This window comes from Priapulus caudatus, unplaced genomic scaffold (genome assembly GCF_000485595.1).
Source record: "Priapulus caudatus unplaced genomic scaffold, Priapulus_caudatus-5.0.1 Scaffold338, whole genome shotgun sequence".
Taxonomy (NCBI): domain Eukaryota; kingdom Metazoa; phylum Priapulida; class Priapulimorpha; order Priapulimorphida; family Priapulidae; genus Priapulus; species Priapulus caudatus.
Window position 1 is genome coordinate 54,565 of NW_014577399.1, and position 24,253 is coordinate 78,817.

Below are 24,253 nucleotides of genomic sequence, written 5' to 3' on the forward strand. Positions count from 1 at the left end.
TACATTCTCTATAAAACTATGTCTTTTTCCAAAAACATCTATGTTTCAACAAAAGGGCAGAATTGAACGGGGACCGTAGTAAGTAAATAGGTCAAGACGGTACTCGCTGTTATCTAATTACCTGCTGCGAAAGCCATATGCCAGTAATTGTGTGTGTGGAGTGTGAGATGCAATCTCTTGATGAGGTTCTATTCATAATTTTGGTCAAGGATAGAGAACATATTGTCTCAATAAAAACCAATTGCATGTACATAAATTATAAGTAGTGTTATTGTTACATAATTAATAGTTTATATAGGTAGTTGACAACATGATTTTTATGTTAATTCATTACTCATCCTGGAATTGTGTTTATGTCTGATTACTCGAATTTGTGTGGTGTGATAAAGGATGAGAGGCAACAATATGAACAAAGAGAAGCAAATTGGGCTAGATGAAGTACAAATTTCAGTATACTTAGGTCAATGCTATCTGTGCACTTAACTGTCTTTGTCATCAGTATGAAACTAGACGATGAAATAGAGAAATTTGGTGCCTAGCGTTATTAAATATAAATCTGATGTTTGATTCAAATTATTGCTCTCCTATCTCACTAATTGACCGCCCCCGAGCCCTTTTAGTCCATTCTACAAGAGGATTTCAGCCCGAATGCAGTGATACCCACTGATTGCCATGGGAAGATGGACAGTATAGGGGAGCTTGTCATGACTGGTATTTAACTTCGTCTGCTTTCCAGACGAGTGTGATGGAACTAGCTTATATTGTACAGCCAGCTGTATAGAATTAGTTTGGTTGCAATGACGTCAACATATGTACTGCTTAGCAATTAGCGTCTATCGCCATGTACAGATTTGTGGCAATGTGTGCCTAGATGTAAGCTCTCGCATACGTTGGTGGTCAACATCCAGTCGCGAAATTAACCACATTTGGTTGTAAATTTTCTGCGTTGGGCAACGAAACGTTATAATTGAACATAGCCCCGATGTGGCTAGTGGTGCAAAACATTGGAGTAAATGGTCTTAGTTAATGATATTTCATCTTTCTTTAATGTGTAATGATCATCTGAGAATACCTATGAAATTCTGATATTTTTGTAATGATACTTGATAATTTCCTGTTAGGGCAGTCATATTCCCGATTCTTAAGTTTAGCGGGACTAACTAGTCAAACCATGTGTGTTGTCGCCTGCTAGGGGTCGCAACCACTTTGGTTTCCAGTTCTGTTTTCACAACTGGTGCCTTTGAAACGTGTGCTAATTTTACATGTTCGAAGTCGAAATGGGTGAGCTTTCTGATTATGAATGTAGCGTGAATGAGTACGATGCCAATGACCATGAGTAGGGAAGTGATTTTTTTTGTTTTCAAATTTCATGAAATAATAAATCTCTAAGAATACACCTATAAGAGTCTGTTTCCTGCTTTTCATAATATGATGAAATTGATTTCGGTGCCTGTAATACCTAGTGTGGCAAGTGAATTATATGCATTTCTACAAGCCGCTGCTGGGTCCAATGAGGGTGAAATTTTAGGTTGGCGGTACTGTCCAAACATGAATACGAGGATCACGCATAAACGATGAGAGTGTGATTCAGACATTGAAGGGAGTGACTGATCATCGGGTAGCCGAGTGCCTGGCTGATGCTAGCGTATGCTCCATAGACTAGGGCATTCAGCTTATTGTCTGAGAGAACGCAGGTGTCGCAGTTGGACGCATTTAATTTCACTCAATACAAGTGTGGTAAAGATAAAAAATAGGATAAACGTTCTATAATTATTTTGTACATATTTAAAATATTTGAAATTCATTATTTTGGATGTCGTTTCCTAGTCAAGGTCTTCTGCGATACAGTTTTTTATGAAGTCTTCCACATTTTGTTTGTTCTTTCTTGTATTTATGTTTTAATATATTCCAGCCCAGTTAAAAAGAACTTGTCTAGCATAAGATATTCTACAGTTCTTTCATTTCACGAGATTCACTTGTAAGTTTTTTTGTTGGATAGCGAGACATTAAAAAGTATAGTTATTGCTGATATTAAGTAAAGCCGACAATTTCAAGAGCCGCATATGCTATTATTTATGTTGATCCGTCAATGGAAAATCAATAAAATAAGTCATTCTGACTGTTTTACAATTACAGTGAAAACTGTTTGTAGCAAGGTTTATTTAGGACCAGGAAATTTTTCTGCTTTGTTTAGTAGCAGGTACATGTTATTTGTTATTATACAGTCTAGACCAATAAATCAATATTATAATCAAACTCAAATTGGGCTACGCGAAAAAGAATTAGAACGTTTTGTTATCAGTGCTTTTGTTAGCATTTGTTATCAGAAGTTTGAATACAAGGAACTTATTACATGTGTGGGGATACTGTTAGTAATCTCCCGTTGACTATACGACTGTTTAGACACTAGTTTAAAGGAGCAGACTTGAAAGAGAGAAGAGAGAAGAGAGAGAGACGAGAGAGCGTTGTGTGGGCGCATGAAAGGATACAATGCGAAAAAGGGATAAGAGGGAAAAACAATTTAAAAAAAAGAGAAAGTTGAGATGACGTGTATCAATGTAATCTGGATAATAATAGTTGTTGATATATATAATTTGCAGTAAAGGCAACGGGAAAACAGTTTTAGTGTGTTCTCGAATAGGATGTAAAGCTAAGTCACATTATACTTTTATTAGAAAGTAATGTTTTTAGCATGTGATTTTAACAACATATTCTCCCTCACTATACAAAAAAGAGAGTGAAAGAAACACACTTTTTATAAAAAATTTCATCTTGACGCAAGAGGCGCAAAAATAATTATAAAACCTTAAAATTATGAATAGATCTATAATAGTGGCAAGAAGTGAGCTTGAAACAAATACATGTTGTTTAGTAGGGTCATACTTACTCATCATATAAAGGAACAACAAATCCCTAGATGGTGCACGAAACAAAAAATAGAAACTTATAAAACATCTATGGCCTGCTGTCACAGGGCGTGTAAAGACGTAGTTCTGTTTAATTGACATATATATTTGCACTTGTCTCGGCGGTACACGTGACAGTACCTTGCAAGGGAAACACTGTACATCGAGTCAATACTTGTATCAGCAGTAAAATTGCTCGTAGTCACAATCGAGTGAACAAGGAAGTTATAGTAAACATATAGCCTTCCGCAAAGATTAGCCCTGGGCTCGAACTGAGGTTAGGATGGAGGCCGCGTATTTTTAGGCTTTCGATTGCTATGCGAAACGGCGCGGGTGCGACCTACATTCACAACCCCCCTCTCTCCCAGACGTGCAGTCGCAGAACAGATTAAGTCACAGTCAGAGTTGAGTTATTGACGAAGTTACAAAAGAGAGACAGAGTATAACAGTTATGTCCTGTCTATCAATCGTCGACTCAATTATAACATATGGTAACTATTAGATTAGACAGAATTCATTCCACACACGGTCACCAGTATAACGAAGTAAGAAGTAGAGAGTAAAGTCACCATGATCAATCACGTGCGACCATTCGTCACCTGATGTTGCAAGAAAATGCACACCAAAGATCCTACAGTGTACGAAACAAATCACAGTGTTCTATTCTTTGACTACAGTGTACCGGGACAACACACCATCCCTCCAAGCGACAACGATTGCTAAGACGTGGCTATGTGTTCAAATCGAAGACTCGAAATACTACGACTGATGAATATTACTCCTGATATTATGGCGTAAGTCGTACCGTATACGTAAGTCGTATAGTCGCACTAGCTGATACGCGATAACACATCCGGCGCCATGATACACCTACCCTATAACACTCTAGTCCATCCCCTAACCTCTTACGGATAGCTATTAACCCTTACTTCACTTCAATGGAGGGAAGCTGCGAGAATAGCTCCTTCAGCAACTCACAACAGGTGCAGAACATACTTTCAATCGCGGAATTTCGGAGCAAAAATCAAAATAGATACGTACGTACGCCTGTGTCCAGCCGCGCGTCTGGCGCGTGCCCGCGTCAACCATTGCAGATATACTGCCATGTGCGGCGACCTCTGCGTGGCACCGTCATAGATGATGTTCGCAGGATACGTAGCGATTTACGTATTCGAGGTGTGACGTGCGGGCGGCACACCGCGCCAGTTACTCTATCACACTCAAGTCAAATGAGCACACAATGGAACATTTACCATTTCGTCACTATGACTTATATTCAACTCAGATATATATATATACTCATAATACGTAATATATGAAATATATATATAAATCAGAATATAATTAATATATATTCATGAGCCCGCAATTAAGTCCCTCAGTAACAGGGGCGTGTACAGGATTTGTACAGGCGGGGGGGGGGGGTCTTAATAACCGTAACCCCATACTGTAGATGCACGCGAAGGGGTCTCTGGGATGACGCTGTCTGGAGGAAAATGTCTTTTAAATTAGACCGCCTTAGATGCTTTACTCCGCGAGAGGGGGGGAGGGTCCGACCCCGGACCCCCCCTGTCATACGCCTGCAGTACTCGAAATGGTAAAATGTCGCATTTGTGCCTCATGACGACCGTGTGAGTGAACTGGAGGTTGCATCAGCACGCACGTGACTAATATAATAATAGTATATAGTATATAGTATTATAATATATATATATATAATATATATAGTATATTTTTATATTATACCAATATACCTATATTTTTACCAATGTACCGTAAAAAATAAACTAAATAAATAGGCCTACATGGCTGCGCATATTATAATATAATTGCATATTATGATCAAGATTACATAATCTCTATAGTATTATGTACTCTTGATATTATCAAGAGCTAATAATACATGCATATTACTTATTAGGTTATACATATTATTATTATACATAATTATATAATTATATCAGTAGCATATATATAATACAGCGAGCTGAACTAATTAAAATCATAGAATACTTTTATCAACTCTGACATAATACAATATAGGTTATTATTACTCTAATAATATATCAGAGTAGATAATGGATATATAACCTATTCATCTACTCCTGATATTATCACTTTATCAGGGGTTAATAATGACAAATTGACATTATTAAACCCTGATATTATACATAGACAGACAGATCATTCACCGATATACATCCGTATTATGAATTGTATGACATTTATAGTCATCACATTCACTTTGATGGTCGAATTCGCAGCAGAGTACCGCACAGCCTACACTACAAGTCTACAATGCGAGATACAACATATAGGTTACTCATATATATATATAGATACTCATATAGATACAAGATAGATACATACATAGATAGATACATATATACATATATAGATAGATACAGGAGTGTATCAATACTGATACACTCCTGATAGATACATATATACATATATAGATAGATAGATACATATAGATACTCATATATATTATACGAGCTTCAGCCACTGATCGCTATAGATACTAACGTTAGTATTATTATAATTATATAGATGAGTGGCTTCAGCCAATGGCATATCCAGGAATTTTGATGGGGGGGGGGATCCTCGAGCGAGTAACAAAAGTCTGCAATTATTTTTTTTGTTAAATGTAAAAATAGTGCTTTAAAATCAATTTAGACGCTGTTTTGTTGACAATACTATTTCATCTGCAGCTCTATACGTAACAACGACACCTAACCCGACCATGCTGTGTGACAAACGTCAATATACACAGCCTGCTGCCTGACATCGGACATCCATCCATTGGATAATCTTGTACCTTCCCAAAAACTGCCGAACAATTACGTATATCTCAAATAAAATAATCATCTAAGCATTTCTGCCTTGTTTTGTATCAAGTATACCTTCAACTTATAGTATTCCAGCGTTGTTATTAAAACTAATACCTCAGTTCGCTGTGCACAGTGTAAATTTCAAGAGCCAAACCTAAATTTCACTTTAACCGCCAACCGTGTGAAATTTGTCCTGTTTATACATATAACTGTTTTATTTTTGTATTGGCAATTTGCTACATCAAAATAATTTTTTTGAATACGGTACTAAAAATATATAAGGCCTATCTGATAACTAAAATTGTAATTGCAATTTTTTTAACGAGGCCAGGATTAGGCCAGCTACGCGCTTTTAAGAGAAAAAGAAAATAGAGAATTTGTGAGTGTGTGTGTGCGCGCGTGCGCGCGTGTGTGCGTATGCGTGTCGGCGTGCGTGCCTGCGAGTATGGAAAGCATTTTGTACCAAAAAGCATAAAACCTAGTTTTAGACCTTAAGACCCGGTTTTAAGGTCTAAAACTAGGTTTTAAAGTCTGAAACCCGGATTTAAGGTCTTAATACATAGTTTTAGACCTTAAAACCTAGTTTAGACTTAAACCTAGTTATTAGACTTAAACCCCGGTTTAAAGATCTTAAAACCAGCGTTAAGGCTAACACCCGTTATGCCTTAAACAGTTTAAAGCCTTAAAACCGTTTAACCGCTTTAAGAGTTAAAACGGGTTAGAGCTTAAAAACTAGCTTTTACGCTTTCCCATCTAAAACGGATTTAAAAGCTCTATACCTAGTTAGGGCGTACAAACTTGCGTTTTAGACCTTTAAAAACGGTTTAAGTAAAAGCCTTAATTCCAAGTTAGACTTAAAACCGGGTTTTAAGAGCTTAAAACTATAGTTTTACGTTCCCCGAGGCATTTAGTCCTGATTGGCTGTTGCTTATATGCTAGTTTCTGCGGACTGCAATACGTTCCTGGCGCGCGAAAACGAACAAGAAGGGAAGCTGGTGGAAAAAGGGGAGAAGGGAGCGTGGAGCGCGAGGGGAGAGGCAGAAGCTGGGGAGAAGGAGAGGGGAGAAATGGTGAGAAAGGAAGCGAAGGAGAAGAGAGCGGTAGAAGAAGGGGGGGGGAGAGCCGGTGAGAAGGAGAAGAGAGAAGGAGGGGGAGAAGAGCTGCGGAGGAGGAGAAAGGAGAACTCGTGGAGAAAGAGGAGGATGAACGTGGATGAAGAAGGGGAGAAGAAAGCTGGTGAAAAAGGAGGATGAGAAGCTGTGGAGAAGGAGGAGCGGAGGAGGAGAAGGAAACGCTGGGAGAAGGAGCAAGGAGAGAGAGAGAAGCTGTGGAGTAAGGAGCGGAGAGCGTGGAGAAATGAGGAAGGACGAAGGCAGAACTGTGAGAAATGAGGAAGGGCAGTAATGGAAGCGGGGCAGAGGAAGCGAGAAGGGGTGAGGAGGGTAGAGGGGTGGGGAGAAGGAGGAAGAAGGAGCTGGTGAGACGCAGTTAGCTGCGTCACTCCTCTCACCAGTTTCTCCCCCATTCTCCTTCTCCACCAGCTTTCTTCCTCTCCTCCTTCTCCACCAGCTTCTCCCTTCTCCCTCCCCTCCCATCAGCTCCCTTCTCGACCCCTTCTCCCTTCCTCCTCTCACCAGCTTCTCCCCTCCTCCTTCTTACCAGCTTCTCCCTGCTCCCCCTCCTCCTTCTCCACCACTTCTCCCCTTCTCCTTCTCCCACAGCTATCCTTCTCCCCCTCCTCCACCAGTTCCTTCTCTCTTCCTCCCCTCCATCCTACACACCTCTCTTTTCTCCCTCCTTCTCCCTTTCTCCTTCTCCACCAGCTTCTCCCCCTCCTCACATTCTCCACCAGCTTCTCCTTCTCCCTTCCTCATTCTCCAACCAGCTTCTCCCTCCTCCTCCCCTTCCTCCTGCTCCACAGTTCTCCCTCCCCTTCTCCACCAGCTTCTCCCCCTCCCCTCCCTCCTTCTCACCAGCTTCTCCCCTCCTCTTTCTCCACCCACCTTCTCACGTTCTCCCCTTCCATCCTTCTCCCCCTCCTCTTCTCCACCAGCCTTTCATCCTTCTCACCTCCTCTCACTAGCTCCCTTTCCACCTCCCATTCTCCCTTTTGCTCCTTACTCCACCGCTTCTCCCTCCTCCTTTCTCCACCAGCTTCTCCCCTCCTCCTTCCACCAGCTTCTCCCTCCTTGTTCGTTTTCCGTTGCCAGGAACTGTATCGCAGCTCCGCAGCAAACTAGAAAGCAAACTAGCCAAATCACGGAGCAAATGCTCGGGGAAGCCGTAAACCTGGTTTTAAGCGTCTTAAAACCCGGGTTTTAAGCTCATAAACTTCTTCTTACTGTTAGAATTAAGCTCTTAATAACTAGTTTATAGATGTTAAAACCAGCGGTGATAAGTCTAAAACCAATTTGACACCCTAAAACTAGGTATTTAAGCTTCAATTCGGTTTTAGAGCCTGAAAAACTTGGTTTAGACCTTAAAAACTGTTTTACGACCTTAAAACCAAGTTTTAGGGTCTAAAACTAGGCTTGTAAGCACATTTCGAGAGCCTTAAAACCCGGTTTTAAGGGCGAAAAACTAGGTTTTAATTAGAAACCGCCGGTTTTAAGCTCTTAAAACCTTGTTTTACCATAAACCGGGTATAGCCCTATAAAACCCTGTTTTAAGATCTTAAAACCTGGTTTTAATGTCTAAAAACTAGCTTTTACGGTCTAAAAACTACGGTATTAAGACCTTAAATCCTAGTTTAGACCTTAAAACCGGTTTAAGGTCTAAAACTATGTTTATGCCTTTTTGGTACAAAATGCTTTCCATATTCGTGTGTTTGTGTAAAATAGCACGCGCGAGCGCACGTTGTGTGTTGTGCGTTTCGTGCGGTGTGCGGTCACAGCGCGCGCTGTGTTTGCGATCGTGTCAAGGGCTAAACAAAACACAACGCGCACGCACCCACCACGCACGCACGCACACGCTGCGCGCACACACACACAAAGTAGCATGAGCGAGAAGATATTAGTCCAGGCATTTCGTGAACAAAATGCAACAGGTATGAGATCTGTCATTGAGTGTAGTTTTTTGATTACCCAGATATATGCCTCTATAAAATATCAAAGTCTTAAGGAATCCTCGGGAATCATGCGCGCCATAAAAAAAATGCCGCCATACAACTGATATTTCCCTATATCTCCGCTTCTAAATAAACATAGAATTTGATTTTAAGCTGCAAACATACATTTATGGGCCAGGAATCCAATCACACACATTCCAATAAGACTAAACCTGCGACCAAAAAAAGTCGGGGGGAAAAATGGGCAGCCAAAACCAGATGTCATGGCCATGGTGACCAGATAAAGAAATTTGAATACGGACAGGGAAACGATGCGAGGACGGACGACAGACGGGAGCGAATGAGTGTCCCCTCCTATGCGTAAGAGAATCCTTGAAGGCTAAGAAACCCGAATCCTGAATGTCCATCTAGACTGCCACACTTTGCGCCCTACAGTACAATGCGAGTGGTGACATTACTACGGACAGTTCGTCAGGCGAGCGCATTGGCAAATCTAGGGCGTGCACCTTGAATCTGTGTCCAAAATCTGCCTACCTGGCAGCCATCTGCGGCACAACTCTACACCAAAATCAGCCGCCGCTATGGAGCGGCATGACAAGTCAAGGTATGAAACATTTTTTTCCCAGATGTGTAACCAACGACTGCAGAAGGGTTCCATTTGTCAGAAGAGGTGATCGGCCGTATGGGTGGATCTGTCCGATAGATCTTACCACGACAGTGCTGATGAGGAGTACTGAAGACCAGCGTGCCTGACGAGAGGCGAGCATGACAGACCCAAAGAACTCTCATATGGCCTCTCCAGCCGCCTGTTCTTGAAGTAAACAAGCTATGCAGCAGCTCACAGTCAACTACAACACTCTCGTGAACAGAAAACAAGACCAACAATTGCCTAAACAAGTACGTGACTATGAAAGACACCATCATTTATCAGCTATCGCAGAGAAACACCCTTCAGTCAGCTCAAAGCTGCGCGCATCTCGACAGTGTGCATCAACACCAACAGTCAATGTGGACTCAGCCGAAAACTGTTGGAACCAGCTATCCCTAACACATGGATAGACAAACTGCCTGCTGACCACTACCATCAAGAGGAAGGATCAGGCCATTACCTTGGCTGCCGACAAGTCGGCAGTAAAGATTAACTGGTGAGCATACAGGGCGAATCCCCGAGCTGCTTTTCCAGCGACTGACAATTGCTGCAAAAGCTCAGAGAACTGGATCTGTGTTTCAAATATGAGCTGTGCAGTTACCCACCAGCTCTGTTTGATTCCACACTGCTGCTCCGACAGCCACAGAAACCAGTGCTAGCAGATGCTATCTGGACACTACTGACACACGATGCACCCGGAATCACAGGCCAAGTCCACTACGTGTTGGATGGTGGGGCACTAGTCCAGCGCATTCCATGGGCACGTGGCTCAACATACAAAGGTATCTGCACGCAATACACAGAGTATGTCACAAAGAAGTATGGACAGGCAACAGTCGTGTTTGATGGCTATGATGGTACATCAACAAAGGACACAACACACCAGAGACGTACGAGAGGGAATGCTGGAGCAACGGTGACGTTTGATGAAGATATGCAGGTCACAATAAAGAAAGAACAATTCCTGGCAAACAAGACAAACAAGCAGCGCTTCATCAACATGCTCAGCACCAAACTACGGGCACAGAACTGCCAGACACATCATTCTGCAGGTGATGCTGATCTCCTCATAATGCAGAAGGCAGTGGAGTCTGCAGCCACCACTGATACTGTGCTGAGCGGAGATGACACAGATCTGCTCATCCTGCTCATCTACCACACCAACCTTAAGTCATGTGACCTGTTCTTCCAACCCGAACCAAAGAAGAATGTGAAGAAACCGCGTGTCTGGAACATGAAGTCTGTCAAGCAGCAGTTAGGCCCCGATGTATCACAGCACATCTTCTTCATGCACGCTCTCCTGGGATGTGATACTACTTCCCGCGTGTATGGCATTGGCAAGGGAGCTTCCCTCAACAAATTCAAAACCAGTGCGCACTTCCGTGAACAAGCCAATGTGTTTGACAGACAGGCAGCTAGCGTCCACCGATAATGTTGTAGAAGCAGGAGAGAAAGCCCTGGCATGCCTGTACAATGGGAAGCCTGGAGAGTCACTCAACATGGTGCGACATATGCGGTTCTGCCAGAAGGTCGCCTCCAGCACTTCTCATGTGCAACCCCAAAGTCTACCGCCCACATCAGCAGCAGCGAAACACCACAGCCTTCGTGTCTACTACCAGGTCGTACAACATTGACGATATTTGAATGGTACTTGACGTCTGCCTTGATGGACCATTTCGCGGGTGCTGAAGTATGCGGTTAGTGAATGATGAAGTATTGGGTATTCTTCCATATGCATTATTTCTGTGTCCTTATTTTCCTGGTGGGGCATGTCGTCGTGCAATGTCTGACAATTGAACGACCGTGCAATGTAAAGCATATAGAGTCGTATCATATAACAGCATATATTGCGATGTATTTGTAACCGTTCATTCCATTTACCTCACCAGCCTTATAAGCAGTAACGAAATACCGCTGTTGACCCATGTTCTTGATGGTTCGATGGTTTGTTTGTGTGTTATACTTGTAACTGCCTCAGCAGACTTTGCCTTTACCGGCTCATGTACAGCTGGCTGTACAGTTATACATTCTCCGGCGGTCATATATGCGCCGTTCAGCAATATAAGTCTAACTACGCGTGACAAATGTCATCCAAATCTATCATATTGACGAAGTTGGCGATTGTGTGCACAACATCACGTTACATGAAGAACTTCAGGCAAAACAACGTCGCCGACATCTTCAACATGACGGCTGTCGACAGTTCCCTTCAACACGACGTAGGTACTGCTGTCATGACGTTCTGTAGCAGCACAAAGCAGAGCAATACGCAGAGGAATCAGTTCGATGTTACGAATAGCCACATAATGCGCATACTCTCTCGTACAACATCCTCATCCATTTCTTCATGCAATCATGGTGCTATCTCTCTGATGTTCACATATCAAGTGTTACATAGGACAGGCGTCATGGGGCACTGTACAACTTATAGTCAAAACGCCTAAGACCACACAGAAATGGAACCACTGCGAAATCCAAAGCTTCGCTCTCGCCCCCCCCCCATCTGTACAACCCCCCATCTAAGTCGCGAGTTCCTCCCACGTCCCAAATCTCTGCCCTCTGTGTCCCCCGCTAAAATTCCGGACTGTTCGCTGGCAGCTATGGATCCGTGCGCCGGCCTATGCATTCGGCGCACGGATCCATAGCTGCCAACGCTGCATACTGTCGTAGGACGTTCCCGCGGTCGCGTGCGCCTTGCCGAGGAATTGTGCGCAAGATCCGCGCTCAGCGGTTAGGATCAACACCTCCTTTCAGCAACACTTCTCTGGTATCTCGTCTCATCTGGCTGCAATTACTTAGCGCCAGTAGGGAGAGACGTGTATTTCATGAGGATGCATATACAATTAGATCCTTTATACTTTTTTGACTACTAGTGCCTGTTTATATTCATTGCTTGGTAACTTACTCTTGATAGTAGTTTGAATGAGGAATATGGAATCACCTGCTAGTTAGAACCTAGGGTTCCTTGATGTTTTGTATGCAGGAAAAATAGGAAGAGCAAGGCTAACAACATTGTGTCATGTAGAAGGACATGTCAGATTGGTGGGAACTCAATCGAATTTGGTAAGTTGTGACTGGACCCAGCAGTGTCTGAAATGGTGTGGTTTAGGGCAACCCTTCTTGAAAAATAAATAAATTCACAAAAATCTAATTCATAATAATTGAAGAGTCGACTTTGGAAAATAAGTGCAAATCATGTACAGGCATACAATGATAACAAAATTTCTAGCTTTATTCCTATAACTTATACGTACAAATAAAACATTTCCTAGTCATAGATTAATACGAAATCTAAATGAGCATTTACTCTGTGACACATGCTCTGTACTAGGTGACAATTTAATCTTGTCAATTCTAAATTAATCAGAGTAAAAAAATCTAGTCTTTCTTTGTGGGTGTCTCTTGGGCTGTAGGTGGTAAGGGGTCTGCAAGTGGCAACCGCGTCCACTTCTCACTGACCGTCCATAGACGCTCGGCTGTCTTTTTCTCATACATCTGATCCACTGCTTCCAGCACTTGGCACTGGCTAAATACACAATCAAATACGAATGCGTATAAGAATGACCACGAACGTATTTGTACCGCGAGTATCGAAATGCTCACGCTTTAGCAATACACACCAATTCATACTTTGTAATACATGCCCATAATCGCTTATGCAAAACCCTGTCTTTGGGAATTTTGATTTTTTTTAGATTATAGAATGCTAGCATGATAAATGTACCATATATAACAGTAACACCCTAGCGGGGTCAGTTGCCGCAACCCAGAAGCAAACACATCAATATTTGTGCAGCAAACTTTTCCATGAATATTCACACTAAGTGGGATAAATAAAGACTGTAAAAAAGAGTGTAAATATTATCGTAGTAACACAGTTTATTTGTTACGCTAAGCAATCAAGCGATGCTCCACGAAAAAACTTTTTTATCGATTTTCAGAGATTTTCCAATTTTTTTAATTGCTGATAAGAGATTTACCAGTATTGTGCCATGCCATCATAGGTTAGTAAGCTTTCAAACATATGACTTCCACATATTGGCAATTACATCAGTATTGGCAGTGTTCATTGTTGGGAAATATCATGTAAACGTATAGCATAATGTATAATTGTATGAATATGTACTCTTGATGATATCAGATGATATGTAGATTGTGAATGTGTAGATATGTATGATGTGTAATCTCGGAGAATGAGTTCGGCGCGGCGGCGCCGGCTGGGGAGCGATGACGTGTAGGGGGGAGTGACTTTTTACAGATGTTTATGATAATTGCTAGATTGTGTGTGGGTTCGGGTTTTCGCGACGGAGAGAGAGTGGTATGGGGAACGCAAGATAAGGAAGGCAGATTGGAAAAGAGTGTTGACGGAGAAGGTTGTAGGGAGGGTTAATGCAAGGAAAGTAGAGTGACTCAGACTGTACGGAGTGTGTATACTAAATAAACCAATGAGTGATCTACATATATTTACAGTGTTCACTGTTCAGTATCAATGATAGAGTGTGCGATAGAACATAGATGATGGAACTGGCACACGCGAGATAAAGATTTCGCAACATTCATAACATAAACATATATATATATATATCAGAAAAGAGAAGTACATATATGTTAGCACAAGTGCTTGAAGCTTACCACAAATATGTTCCAGTTTTATTTTCTATGTTTTCTGACAGGGTGGCATATTGCATTGTCTGGACGGCTTGGTATGGTGTCTTCTTGAAGAATTTAAACAGCGGGACAACCATCCACCTGTAGAGAAATGACAAAAAAGTGATATCTAAATGGACTGGCATCATACTATTAAAAATCAACTAACTGTAATGATTTCTCTCTCTAACAGAAAGGCCTATAGAAACTGCCTGGTTATAAAAATCCGTCACGTCCTAGCGCAGGTTATTAATCCGTTATACCATTAGCATTATTATCCGAATAAACTGTTTGCCTAAGCATTAGCTAATACAGATACAACACGACACCTTGAGAGGAAGAAATTATGCATGCCAAGATGACGCGAAAGGTTTGTTGCCGTTAGTCCAGGATTCACAGTGTAGACATTCACATCGGTCCCTGGAAACGATGAATAAAACCAATAAATAACCATCGACGACACGTGACTGTCACAAGCTATGTTACGGGCAGACCTACGCACACAAACTGTCACGAAACAAGAACAGGGAGGTACAAGATAACATATGAACCGCAGCATGGCTTCATGAAGATATATACATGAATACTCCATCTTAGGGCTAGACCGACACTCATTCACTAACCCCAACACTGACTGACCAGTAAGGGCCAAAACTTTTCCGATCCTAAAAGCTCATGGCATTCCCACTCCCCTTTTGTATTACCCTTTGCCGTTTATCTTTATATTTTAAACATATTTTTAATACAGCACTACTGGGGAATTAGAGCATAGACCCATTTTAAAAACCAGAGTCAGTAATGTACTGAAAAAGTATGAATGTTTTTGATTGCTTGGTGAGCTAGTCTTACACCAGTCTGTATTTTCCTGTATGGTAATTATCCGTAGACCATGAATTAATTAGTTCTCGCGAGAATATGGTTTCTTTAGCAGTATACAAGTTAACCATAATGTCAGAGCACCTGATTCTCCAAACCAAAGGACATCTATTAATTGGTAAACTCTTACCTCTTTACCTCTAAACTATTTAGAAATAAGTGCTTTAGATGCTAACACATAGCTACCTCGCAAACGGTTCCTTAGCCCAACACTAAAGAGCAAGATGGCTAATTTGCTCTGGTTGTACGCCTGCCCTGGGTTGTACTTTTTTTCACCATTCAAGTCATCGAAGTTGATGTTGCCCGCCATGTGACCTTTGCACGTAACATTGATGATGCGACTGTGATGTGCCTTGCTTGTCGACGACTTTATCTTATCCAACAGTAGGTTGGTCAGGTAGAAATGACCTAGCGTGGTGAAAAACAAGCAGTCGCAATAGAATTCCCCTCCACTTCATGATGCACGCTGATAAATATTATTGTATACAGTATTTTATTAGTGGCAATTTCTGACCTTTAAACTTCGACCTTAACCTTTAAATTTCTGCGCTTTTAATAAGACTAGCTACCAAATTTCACAGTACAAATAACAAACTTGCAATGTACCGAGATGGTTGACTCCTAATTGCATCTCAAACCCATCTTCTGTTAGTTGCTTTGGACACCGCATCACTCCTGCATTGTTCACCAATACATCCACTCTGTCTTCCTCTAAAACAACATTGAAACAATGTAAAAAAAAACAAAAAAAGATAATATCCAAAACTAAATCATTCTTGAACTGCACGAGAACTTCAGAAATATGGCAACAAGAGCCGCAGAGCGGCTGGGCTCATCTGGGTGCTAGTGAGTGCTAAGAGTGCTAAGAGCTAAGAGTGCTAATCTAAGTAACTTAAGTAACTTAAGCTAAGTAACTTAAACTAAGTAACTTAAGCTAAGTAACTTAAACGAAGTAACTTAAGCTAAGTAACTTAAACTAAGTAACTTAAGCTAAGTGCTAAGAGTGCTAAGAGTGCTCGTGACTATTCCAACTATTCATAATGTACACTACAGAATCTCATATATAACTCATCTCATTATCTCCTAACTCTCCCCTAATGTAAGTCCATTGGTTCAACAGTAAGAGTTATGGTGTGGCCCAGAAATATCACTGTAAATAAATGGGAAGCGTATATCCCACAACCCACAGGTACTCGCAACAACAGCAGTTGAGCAAAACAAATCAGACTGTTTGACCCGCGTCCTACGACGGGCTGGCAAACGACGAGTGTGGCCGACCTTGTAAACCTAATAACAAGCAGGCGGAAAAAACTACAGCCGCAGACTATCCTCACGCACCACACCCAGCGAGTCGCGGAGGGGCGCAGCCTGCACCTAGCAGTGGCCACGTGGCAGTCGGCATATTAACACACGTGCACCAGTACAGAATGCCATAGAAATTATAATCGATTTAAAGGAGCAATAAACCTCTTGCAAGCCTAAATTTAGCATTTTGAAATTTCAGAGCTGTGAGACATTGTAGCCCATGCATACATCCAGGATGTATAGATTCGTACTAAAGCAACGCCAGCAGTCAGAATTCTTTGCTAAACACAAGTAACAGTTAACGAAAGTCATGTTTAAAAGTCCCTCCTCTGAGGTCTCAAAGGTTATGCCAGACACCTTACATCTTCGCACGTCAGTGGAAAGCACGATTTCATGGTCGTCTTAATCCAATAAAAGCCATAAAAATGGTAGGTGCACCGCCGAAACAGAAAAAAGTTTTTCAAAGTTGCTCCGTAGACCATGTGCCTCTAGATAAATGTCTTAATGAATCTGCCCCTGTGCCGCATTTGACGGGGCTTTGACCATCGACAATTTCGCAGGCAGTGTGGCTTTCTCGCTACCGATCGAAGTGCTATACACCGACTATGGCAGCATTGTCCGACTCCAGCGAGTGGGGCGGCACGAAGGGCATCCTAGGTCGAAGCGCGTTTAGGATTTGTGGCGCGCAATTCTGCATTTCCGCGTTCCTACATAGCTTAAGTTAAGGAGCGTGAATGTTTGCCCCTTATTATTACACCTCTTGACCTTTGACCTTTGACCCCGACAGCTTCGACATCCCAACTGCGTTTTCCGGATTATCCCGGCCGCTGGCCAGCGGCCGCGACGGGTTCCCGATATCGTGACCGTAAACGTCGAGCGGTTAAGATTTGTGCCCCAACTGTTGACGAAAAGTCGGCAGACGAGCGGACGAAGGACGCGGTAAAACGGACGGACGGACCGATCATGGCGATGCTCAAGCAAAGCTGGGGCATTCTGTACATAATGTCAGATGAGGCTAATAATTGGAATAAAGCATAAAATACAATGTTCAAAAATTGAGCTATGGGGTGGCCAAAAAAAGAATATCCTATAAGGTTATTTTTTTTTTTTTTTAAGGCTGCAAAATGTGCTAATACATTCGTGTCATAACACATGACTGGCCATGGTAAATATTATGTAATGTCAGTTAAGCGGTGAATGCACTGGCTAAAACATAGGGAATGTTATATATCTAACAGATATATTAAGCGCACACTGTTTTGTACTTGCTTTCGATGAGCAACATTCACTTAATGGGAGCGATCATTAAACGGTCAGGGTTTTCTCCAAAGACGGCACTGTATAGGCTCTGGCGGCCCGAGCGGCCGAGGCCTATCGTCGCGAGCGCCCGCCATGCTAAAAATGCGACGGGAGCATTGCTGCCGCCAGCTCTAAAATATCATAGCCGCCAGCTCGTGTATACTACACGATATAGTTCCAAAATCATTTAATAATCACGTTGCTTTATACGAAGAGGCGTATGGTACGGCAAGCCGTAATCTTAAATGTCGGCGAGGCTACGGAGGTTAGCGGCAGTACACTATCTAGCAATACGGCTGCGGCGCTGCAGCCGTAATCTAATGTCTCGAGCTACGGTAAACGGCAGTCGCCTATCCGCTAAACCCTAAACACCTAAACACTAACCTCTAAAACCTGACTCGCTATCTTATATAGCGCGTTAATACGTATCCTGCCATTCAATGCTATGGTGTATAACCTTTAGCTTCATACTTTGGCATCTAGAAGCTGACAATCAATCCGCCACCAACACTGGGATGGCTAGCTGCACAATCATGTTCATATTTCATACGTTTCAAGCATCACGGCCAGCGTTTTCTAGGCTCATCAAGAAATGTTTCACAGCCCAACATGGCAGTGTGCTTGGCATAAATTTACACACAGAGTGTCGCCAGATTGCATCTCAAGAGCTTTCTACAATTCAACAAATTTCCGGGGGCATGCATGCATGCGCGCCCCGGAACGCGTCCCTAAGCAACTGACAACAGGACCAACCACATGCTAATAGATGAAAAAGGCTTGGAAGAACCCTAGAACGTGAGACTGAACAGAATCACACATAATGTTCATAGCGGGTCCCACGCAAAAAAGAAAGATGTCTTAAAATAATTAGCATTCGGCCCTTCTCAACATTCTGATGCCGACGGACAGGTTCACACACTGTGGATAGTGCTAGGCAATACGGTAAATGATAGATACTATATTTTCCTACTATATTTAGCTATGACCATTATCACCGCCTACTGTTACTTTAACTCACTTACATCCAAGCAAATTAAAATCACGTAATAGACTGACTCAGAGACGGCTTCAGGATCCAGCACTTCGCGAGCACGGCCACAAAACTAAGTTTGATTTCTAGCCTCCTGATTATCTCCCCTCCTCACATTTGCAGTCGCTCTTCAACAATTTTCTGCAGCCCCATGATGATCGCTTACCAGCCTTTGACAAAAAATTACCTAGAATCAAAACCATCATCGCCATTCTGGGCCCTTCTCCCGTGCATGTCTTCCATAATTGGTGTGCCTTCTGAAAACCCGCCAGGGCGACACCAATGTCAATGATATTTACAATTAACACAGTAATAGCGTACCGAAGATCGATCAGTTCATGATAGACACTTAATAGCCCTCTAAGCTTTTGGCTAGGTGGCTCCAGTATCGCAGTCTCCTTGGCCATTCTGCGGCTAGCTCCAGTGATGACAGATCAGCTGCCTGCCATCTAGTCTTTCGTCTCCCTATATATGGTGGAACGCGACGATAAACAGATCCTGTCATTATTTTACAAAAAATACGAATTTTACTGCTACTGGTGACCGACTATAGAAAATGGTTGGCTCAGTCATATGGTAGACAACATAGACAATCATACAATGGTAGTTATAACAGGGTAACCGTCGGACATTGGTTAGGGCAACTGACAATATGTCTAGTGCTGGCACGAGACACGAGGAGGCAAGCCTGCCTAACGCAATATGTGTTGTGATATGACACTTGAATAAATAGTGAGCTTAGTAAAGAAAGTTGCTGCAATTTTGACATTTTTCGGCATTGTGTACGTGTGCTAATCTACAATAGCCTATAGGGTATGTGTAAACTAAGGTGAAGCAGATGCTGTCAGGGATTCTCACCTACGTTTTGGCAGCAACAGGGGCGCGCGGAAGCGCGTCGCGCGTTTGCGGGAAAGACTCCCCACTGTTCTGAATCGTTCGCGCGCCGCGTTTAAAAATTACGCGCCCTCCGCGCCCGGACCGTTTAAATATCCAAGGCGACTCAAAAGTTTGCGCAGCGAGGGGGAATGCGATCGTCAAGGGAACTTGCAGGTTGATGAGCCCAGGACTATCCGACGCGGTGTATTTTTACACCCGGTACCACCCATCCGCACTGGCAGGAGAGGTACAGCGAAGTTAACCAGTTTCGGCAGCTCTCCGGCCGCCTGACAAATGCAGCAGTGTAACGGCCATGCTCACTAACTGTAGCAACGACTCGCGACTCACGGCGTATCTTTATAATATAGCAAGAACCCGCAAAAATAGCCGTCTATGGTGTGGTGGCGGATTTTACCGGCATTGTAAATGTAGTCGTACGGTAAAAACATACAACGCCCAACCCGCGGGACCCCCTGAGTTTCTCCCGCTCCCACCATCCCCCTGCCCCTCCCCCCCACTCATGTTTGAATTTCAATCGCTGCGGAGAACACCACGCTGTGCTGTGTGATCGTGTCGCAGTCTATAAGTATTTTGGACGCCAATGCCAGGATCTCCGCTTTCTCTCATGTGTAACTATAGCCACAACTACTAGACTAGGCACTAACAGCCTTGACGGGGCGGCCTGCTGCCAGGGATTGGAAGGTAAATATCTAAGTTGTTTTGGCAGGCGCAGGCACAGTAAACATGTATTATTAGCATATAAAACCGATGCGACGCCACGGAGTGAAACTAACGCACCAGAAAGGGATTAAACACTGAGGGGGCAGCTCCCTATATATTGTGCTGGTAGGCTACGGGTTATGTGCCGTGTTTTATATATGCAGCCCCGCGCCTTTTTCCACAAGCTAAATTGTTTCGGCGACCGGAGGACGGAACGCCAGTTTTTTCACATATTTCCCTCAAGCGGAGTATAGGTCCTCTTTTTTTCGGCACAGTGAGAACCGACCGCTCTTTTCACAATATTTCTTCCCAGGTCGCGTGCGCATCATGTCCTGTACTTTTTGTACCGCCACTGTTCCCGGACCCCCGTAGTACCACAGCACTTGAAGCATTCATCGGTCGTGAGTCACCATGCGCATCAAACTGCTCATTACATACAAACTGCTACGTTGAGTTTTTAACCACAGTGCGGCTCGACGAAAAGTAATCAAAATGACCAATAATGGAGATTGACGGATCGCTTCAGGCAGCTTTGTTACCCAGCAACAGTGTGTGGATAATTTAACCCAACAGAGCTCCCGCAGCATCCCGCACGGCCATGAATATCTACTACGAACTTAAACCGGAAAGTATTAACGAAGTTAGTATTTAAATTCATTACGCGACCACGAACAGTGAAGGACGAATAACAGAAAAGAGAGCCGCGTGTGAGGAGTAAAGAAACAGATATACTGTCCAAATCAAAATCGAGGCCTTCAGGACATCCTCGCTAAAAACTGGGGAATGGGGTAGAAGAATACTACAGCTAACGCAACCCAATCAAGTTCCGCTAATCTAGAGATCTGCCGAGCAGAGGCGAGCGACCCGTGCGTCGACGAAAAAAGTTGGGCGATTGGAATACAAATCCAATCCTAAAACTTCTTACAAATTGGGCCGAAACAGCAAGATGCAAGGAAAAAAAATTACAAATACGCGATCACTGAGAAAAGCTAGACCTGCAGGGCTAAAGGACAAAAATGCCATACACTGACTTTAAGAAGAAAGCCCCAAGTTACTAAATGAATACTATTGGTAAGCGTATTGTACTATCGGAGGGATAGCTTCAAATATGCAGTAAAGTGTAATGCAACATGAACAAGACAGCCCCAGATGTCACGATTAGATGTTAACGGATGTGGCGGAGGAAACAAGACTAAAGAAAGCAGCTAGATGCAAACAAATATCACGCAGAGTCCAGATAACATCCATGGCACTCAGCAATCCTAAAGGAGGCTAGGGCAGAGGTTGATTGCCCCAGTGGTCACAGTAAAATATTTCAAGAGATCACTGGCGAATCGGGCGAAGTCCCTCATATGTGGCATACTGGCACACGTAACGGCCAATATTTAAGAAAAGGGAAGCAAGAAACTGGCCAGAAAAAATTACAGGCCGGTGAGCCTGACCTTGCATTCTTATGGTGGCAGAAACTAGCTGGAAGGAATGATCACGAGTCCATCATCAAGTACATATGAACTGCCGAGAAACAGTACTATCTGGCAGGCTGAGGCAGATGACGGGTCAAGATAAAAGCCGATCATGGCGCAGCCTGCTCTAGATGATGGGTTGTTGTTGGAAAGAATGGGACTGAACTCATTGGAGAAGAAAGAGCGCCGATAGATATTGGTATACTTTGACTTTTCAGAAAAGCGTTTGATCAAGGTGCCACACGAAGCTCACTAACCAGTAAGTTAGAACTTCTCTGGGATACCAGACGTAACAACACATTGCTGGATTAAAAAAATACCATTAGGCGAACAGAGCAACCAAGGTGGTGATGAAATGGTGAGAGTTTGCCACACAGCAAATTAGGCAGTATACAAAGTGGCCGTGGCCGCAAGGCAGTGTACTCCGGCCCAGCACTTAAATTTATTTTTATGTCCATAAATGACCTTGCCAGTGTGCATTACACAACAAATATACCGCCTATGTCCGATGACGTGTGAGCCACACAAAACTATATTGGCAGAAAGCTAGTAGCGTAGAAGCGCGTGTCCGTAAACAATTCAGAAGATGTGGATAGGTTAGAAAAATGGCACGTAGCATGCAGATGAAAGTTCGGCAATGCCTAAAACAATATGTAAATGTATCAGACTAGAGAACAGGTCACGGGCTGACTATAGCTACAAATGAGAGGGGAAGCCAACACAGGTGTCGGTGTCTGGAATATACGTTGAGCAACAGCAGGTCTGCGGTATTTATCACAGACAAACGCCTCACGAGCTTTGGATAGACGCCATATAAATACGAAAAGTGTGCGCAGCAAAAGGGCATAGCCTCGGCATATAATCCATGGCGACGACCTGTCCATTACATGATCAACAAGATCATATTTAGATTACTGTTCAAAATCGCATCGGTTAAGACCCATAAATTGAAATACGGTAACGAACGGTAATGGGCCCCATTTATCGAGAGCGAGAGTGCGGTCTCACTAAGAAAATCGAGTAGGCGCGTACCAACGAAATGCACAAACAGAGTACGGCGCCGGGTTAAACTAAATCTGTCGTATGATGAATAGGCTTAACGGGCCGTGTTAAAAAATTACCAATCACTTTTAATACAGAAAGAAGACGGGGTGACATGATTGAGGTCTGAAGCGATTACATGGAAATACGAACGACCAAGTACCCGTGCTAAAATTAGAGCAACCCACGGTGAGCACACACGAAAAAGGTCCTGCAGATACAATAGCTTTAAACTGTTATAAGACGACAAGTAGATCATAACACTCTAAAAAGAGAAATCATTTAGGCTTTAGGAACCGTCAAGCGATTGATGGAACTGACCATGGGCCCCAGGAGTAGAAATTTGTTATAGTTCAGAAGAAACGATAAAATGAATTCACAAAAAACAAGAAAATTGACAGGCACTGGTCCACCTGCAATATGAACTACCTTAACGTAAGTCAGCATAGTTATGGAATGTAACTGATCTGAGTTGCACCATGAATGCAGAATGTATACAAAATGGAAATTTACCTTTCGCAGAGACGTATACTCAATATTGCTGAAGCTACAATACCACGACGCAGTACACACTCAATTTGAGAAGATCATTTAACATCGCGAGGAGGCTATGACACAAAATTGAAGGGTTTGATGTATTAATATTAGATGCCGGATACAGGCGCCTACGGGCCTATCCTGGTAAAAGCCGCGTAGGATTCATTCTAACTGTATAACACACGCTGCCAGCCATTGGCGCGCACACTGGACACACCTAAATATATAGTTATATTTATTTTATGTGTCAGTGTGCGTGCAAACATGGGGCGGCGGCGTGTTACCAGTTGAAACGCTTCAAGTGCTGTGGGCCTGGAGTACTGTAGGACTAGTCGTAGTACTGACTATACCTAGTGTCGGCGGAGATGAAGCCCAGACGCTGTTAAGTCAAACAAGGAGCCCCCCAAATTCCACATCTCTCAAAAGTTTGCACCATACTCGCTACCGCTATTCTTGTAGGAGTGCCGCTCGCCCTGGAAGTTATTTGTACGCGTGAATTAATGCTAAGTTAGGGCTGGAACCAATCTTCTCTATCCCTGAGGCCGCTAGAAAGTAACATCAACCTTAGGGCATAAATGAGCCACCCCGCCAAACGCAAGGAACGCATACTTATCGAGTAGTAAAATGCGCGGTGGTTTATAGAAACGCGACATTTTAATTTGAGTAAGACAACTTTAATTTAGACATAACAACTATAGAAACTGCGCATGTAATAGCAGATAGAGAATATGTGACCAGCTAGCGTTTCATGAATAGGCTTTTGCTTCAAGCAGAGTAAAGCATAAAATATTGTCAATTGATGTTTGACGATAAGAAACCTCCAAAAAGTAAGTAGATATATTGTAGCAGTGGAGACAATAGAATTTTCGCCATAATCCTTGGAAAAGCTCCACTACCAAGCGCGGAAAAATGTCACAAAAAACAACATTGAAAAAAAAGTAGCGCAATTGTAAATAACGGAGGCTTATAATACAGAGCATATAACTCTGCTGTAAACTTGAAA

At 42.9% G+C, this 24,253-nt stretch overlaps 1 protein-coding gene across 1 annotated transcript in view; it reads right to left on the reverse strand.

Annotated features, from left to right (window-relative positions):
- Positions 1-12,662: 12,662 nt before the first annotated feature.
- The window catches only part of LOC106809229 (retinol dehydrogenase 13-like), a 14,958-nt gene continuing 3,367 nt past the window's right edge, over positions 12,663-24,253 (reverse strand). Inside the window, exons 4-8 of the mRNA XM_014812233.1 lie at positions 15,586-15,690; positions 15,166-15,387; positions 14,433-14,523; positions 14,089-14,205; positions 12,663-12,982 (exon numbers count right to left, since the gene is read on the reverse strand). Of these exons, the coding sequence (XP_014667719.1) occupies positions 12,835-12,982; positions 14,089-14,205; positions 14,433-14,523; positions 15,166-15,387; positions 15,586-15,690 (683 nt within the window). The 3' untranslated portion in view covers positions 12,663-12,834. The remainder of the gene's footprint in view (positions 12,983-14,088; positions 14,206-14,432; positions 14,524-15,165; positions 15,388-15,585; positions 15,691-24,253) is intronic.